General features: G+C 46.3%; 1 protein-coding gene across 1 annotated transcript in view; it reads right to left on the bottom strand.

Annotated features, from left to right (window-relative positions):
• The window catches only part of Rab44 (RAB44, member RAS oncogene family), a 34658-nt gene that overhangs the window by 24902 nt on the left and 4503 nt on the right, over positions 1-5253 (bottom strand). Inside the window, exon 2 of the mRNA XM_021150013.2 lies at positions 2767-2985. Coding sequence (XP_021005672.1) covers positions 2767-2973 — 207 coding nt within the window. The 5' untranslated portion in view covers positions 2974-2985. The remainder of the gene's footprint in view (positions 1-2766; positions 2986-5253) is intronic.

The raw sequence follows: 5253 nt of genomic DNA, 5'->3' as shown, positions 1-5253 counted from the left end.
GTGCGCCACCATGCCCGGTGAAATTATTTATAATGACAAGAAAAATTATCTGAGACTTGAGACTAAGTCAAAAAGGTAAGATCATACTGTATGATTGCATGACCATCCAGAGGTGGAAAACAGCCATGAACTGTCCGGACCAGGGGAATGGACTGGTCATATCTCACTGTCTTCTTTTTGGTTTTTGAGACAGGATCTCACTACGAAGCCCTAGCTAGCCTGGAACTTGATATGTAGACCAAGCTGGTCTCATTGATGAAAAGGTCCAGTCTCAAGCCAGGAAACAGCTTAGTAGGGTAAAAGTTCTCGCTGTGTGTTGTGAAGCAATTGCCTCTGAATCTAAACATTCCTGCCAGTAGACAGAGGGAGTCAGGAGACTTCTAGCATAAGTCAAATGTCTAGGGAAGCTGAAGCTAGCAGAACTCTGGAGGGAGCCTTCCCAGATTTATAGAATAAGTAAACAACCTGTGTGGGAGGAGACACTGACCAGCCCCAGGCAGAGACGAGATTCTTGGACGCTGGAGCTGCCTGTAAACTATGCAGTGCTCCAGAATTACAGCATCTTCGAGTCAGGGTGGGGCACTCTGATTATACAGCTGCTTCTGGGCCATCCTGCTCCTGTAACTCTGCGCCCCTACTCCTGTTAGGAACCCCAATAAAAACTCATTGGTTCAACTATTTGGACCTTGGTCTGTCATGGATTCCCTGCATACAGCTAGTAGCTCTGTGTGTGTGCATGTGTGATTGTGTGTGTGTTGAATGTGTGCGTGTGCATATGTGTGGGATGTGCATGTATATATGTGTGCTGTACATATGCATGTGTGTGTGCTTGTGAAATACATATGTATGTGTGTGGTGTGCATGTGTGGTGTGTGTGTGTACATATGTATGTTGCAGCTCCCCTGAAATAGTCTTTCACATACTACCAAGCAAGCCTGAGTTTGATCTCCAAACACCATGTAAAAGCCTAGATTTGGGTGACTCGCCTGTAATCCCAACACTTCAGGATGGGAGACAAAGACAGGAGAATTGGACAGAAGCTTGAACTGCACAGTGGCAGAAACACACACACACAAGAACACACCCATGCACGAATACACACACATCTTATTTTTAAAAGTCCCAGACATACTGAAGTCACTCATTAACTTGAAAGTTTCGTCTAGGAAAGATGAAGTCAGTTTCTGGCGAGGATTCAGGCCCTGTTGGACATTAGCCATCTTTTCAAATTGAACGGAGCCACGTTACCCTCACTGCCTACAAGTCTCTGAGCTCAAGGGCTCTGTGCCCTGCTCATGACATTTCGCTATAATCCCTGGTTAATTAGTAATAAATTAGATAAGATCTTTCTTTGGCTGGTGAGATGGTTCACCAGGTAAAGGTGCTTGCCTCTGAGCCTGACAACCTGAGTTTGACCCCGGTGGAAGGAGAGAACCGATTCATACAGGTTGCCCTCTGACCTCTACACATGCACTGTGGCGTGCATGCTCCCACCCACCTGCACACAAGATGGATATGTAGAAGGGATGACTTCAAACTTATGATCCTCCTGCCCCCAGCTCCTGAGTGCTGGGGTCACATGTGCTACCATGCTCACTTTATCTGGTGGCAAGAACTGAACCTGCGGCCTTGTGCATGGTAGGCAAGTGCTTAACCAACTGAGCCCTACCTGGGTCCCTATAGCAACCGTCCAGATAGGGAAAGGACAAAATGGAATGTGGAGTGACACCTAGAAGTAGCAGCAGACCCCCGCATACTCTTTTGCACTAAATAAGAAGAAATCGTCAGCCATGTTGGTCTGGACCACGGGCCAAAGCCTCTTACTGAAAGCCACAACTGTGGTCCCTCGGGAGGCCTACACTCATTAACCTGCTTCAGTCCCTAGTACTCTGTTCCTCAAGATGAATATCCCTGTTCTAAACACCCCAAGTCAAGTGTGGTGAGCCTACTGGTCATCCCAGGGCTGGGGAGACTGAAGCAGGAGAATTGAGAGTTAGAGACCAGACTGAGCTACATAGAGAAACCTGTCTCAAAAATCTCTCTCACAAAGGCTGGAAAGATGGCCCAGCTGTCAGCAGTGCATACTATTCGTACAGCACCCATGTCAGGTGGCTCACAGCTGCATGCTGCATCCAGGACTGTCTTCTGGACTCTGCGGTACCTATGTATCACTGTACACATATCCATACATATGCACATTATTGGAGGTTTGGGAGCAGGGGTGAGACAGGGTTTCATTGTGTAACCCAGGCTGGCCTCCAACTCACAGAGATCCATCTGCCTCTGTCTCTTGAGCACTGGAATTAAAGGTGTGTGCCACCCCTGCCCAGTGTCACACTATTAAAAGTAATAGAAATAGCCAAGCATAGTAGGCAGAGACTGGCCGATCTCTGTGAGTTCAAGGACAGCCTGGTCTGTATAATGAGTTCCAAGACATCCAGGGCTGTATAGAGAGGCCCTGTCTCATAATAATAATAGTAATAATAATAGTAGTAGTAGTAGTAAGTCTTTTAAAACACTCATACATCACCATATTTGAGTTGTTTCTGGGGCACAAAGTTCTTTCCTTTGTTAAAATGCAAATGTTTCCAGGAAAGGGTAATATTTTAAGCCTCATCCGTCACCTATGCGTTCGTATAAACAAATTCTTAATACTATCTGAGAGTGAATTTGGATGCAGGAGGGAATAAGCAAGCAAGCTAAGCCTTGGTTAGAATAGGAAAATTCAAGAATCTGAACGAAAGGATTCCAGGGCCCCGTGCTCACCGCCAGATCCTCCCGGGTAACAAAGCCCCTCTCCTTGGCTCCACAGTCCTGGAAGAAGCCCTGAAGCTCCGCATCAGCATCAGAGGGCCAGGACTCAGTCTCCAGGGCCACAGGGGCATCCTGACCGTCAGCTGGCTCTCGTGCCTGCCTCCGCCGGCTGGATGCCAGCTTCCGGCCTTTTCTGGACACTCCCTTTCCTTTCTCCATTGTGCCTCAGGCCTGGGGACAGAGGAGAAAAGGGTGATGAACCACTGAATCCATCCCCGTGCCCCAGCTACTGAGCACAGCCAGTGTCCCCATCCTTCCATGGCTGACAGAGCCCCTGCATAGCCTGGTCCACATCCACCTGCTCAAGCCCCTGCCCTGTGGAAGACCCCCTTCACTTCCCGCTGCCTCTGAGCTCTTCGCCTAACTCCTCCAGTCTCTGTGCCAGTCTGAAAGCCTGCACTGATGGCTGCAGGAGGAACACAAGACAGGAAGGTCCTGCCTTCGAATCTTTGGGATTTTGCTGTCTGGAGGCAGAATTGCTCCTGGACAACTCCTGCTGTCCTCGTTCTAGCTCAGGTTCTGGACTCCAACAGCATCAGAATAACTGATCTTAAGCTCTGCTGTTACCTCCTCAGCCTCATCCCTCCATCTTTCCCTCCTTTCAATACATTGTGTGTGTGTGTGTGTGTGTGTGTGTGTTGTGTTATGTGTATGTGTGTATGTGCACATGTATATGTATTTGTGTATATGCATATGTGTGTATATGTATGTATATTATGTGTATATTTGTATATGTATGTATTTGTGTATATGTGTATGTGTGTACATGTGTATATGTGTGTATATTTATATATGCATGTGTGCATGTATGTGTGTGTATATGTGTTTGTACATGTGTAGGTATGTGTATATATGTGTGCATGTATATATATATATATATATATATGTGTGTGTGTGTATGTGTGTGTGTATTTGTATATATGTGTATGTATATATATGCATGTGTACATGTGTGTATGTGTGTATATGTATTTGTGCATATGTATGTATGGGTATGCATATATGTGTGTGTGTGTATGCCCATATGTATGTATGAGTGTATATGTACATATCAGTGTATGTGTATAAGTGTATGGGTGGTGAAAATGTGTATTGTGTGTATGTATATGTATTTGTGTATATGTTTACATATGTGTATGTATATGTGTGTATACATGTATATATATTTGTGTGTATACATATGTATATATGTGTATATATGTGTGTACATGTATATATATGTATATATGCATGTATATGTGTGTATGTATATGTGTGCATATATATTTGTGTATATATGTCTGTGTACATGTGTATATGTGGGTATTTATGTATGTGTGTATGTGTCCATGTAGGTATGTATGTATATATACATATGTGTGTATGTGTATATATGTGTGTGCATATATGGTATGTGTGTATGTGTTCCCAGATGCCAGAGGAGACACAAGATGCCCTATTCCCATTGTCTGCCTTACTCCATTGAGACAGGGTCTCTCAAAGAACCTAGAACTGGCTAGACTGGCCAGCCAGTCAGCCCCAGTGATCTTCTGTTACTGTTGGGGGAGGGAGCTCACAGGCACATGTGGCCATGCCTAGCTTTTACATACATGCTGGGGATCTGAACTTTGGTCCTTATGCTGGTGCCCCAGGTGCTCTTACCCACTGATCCCTGGCTCTCATTTCTCTCCTTAACACAAATGGAAGTGTCCCTGCCTCCCCCGTTCTTAGGATCTACATGACACAGCTTCTTCTTCCTTCCAAGTGTCCGAATCGTCTGTGGGAACCACTTGAGACCCACTGATGGTTCACTAAACACCAAAATTCCTCCCATCCCAGTTCCCTACATCCCAAAGCACCACCCCATCTAGCTAACACTTTCTAGTCTCAGTCACCATCCCCACATCACTGTCACCAGCCACTTCCAAGCCCTCTCTGCAGGCACCCCCATGCTTCCAGCTGGACACTAAGGCTGGGCCCCTTGCACCAGTGAAGTGGAGGACGCTGATACCCAGGGTGTCCGGACATGAGCGGAGTGGAGAGGAAGCTGGTGGTATTTGACGAAGAGTATGGGATTTGCAGAAGGAATGGAAGGTTGGAAGGGGGAAGCAGATTCCAACGGAGCTCAAGATGGAAGGTTACAAGCTGAGAGGAGCTCAGAGGGTCTGCTGCAGGGATGGTGGCCAATCCAGAGGACAGGAGACAGTGGCAAATCCTCTCCTGGATGAGCCCCACCCCCACCCCATCCACTACAGCAGCACAGAGCTCAAAGGAGGCAACCTCACTCCCTGTATAATCCTAAAGTTTAATGAAAATGTGCACTCTGTGTGTGTGTCCAGCCTTATGCTGCAGGCAGCAACAGATCTGGCATCTCTGGGCCTCTCCCTGCCAAAGGACAGTCACAATACACACCAATACTGGTGAAAGAAAGAAAGAAAGAAAGAAAGAAAGAAAGAAAGA

Source organism: Mus caroli, chromosome 17, assembly GCF_900094665.2.
Source record: "Mus caroli chromosome 17, CAROLI_EIJ_v1.1, whole genome shotgun sequence".
In the NCBI taxonomy this organism is placed as follows: Eukaryota; Metazoa; Chordata; class Mammalia; order Rodentia; family Muridae; genus Mus; species Mus caroli.
The sequence above is the reverse complement of the archived record's forward strand: the minus strand, read 5'-3'. Positions and strand labels throughout refer to the sequence as shown.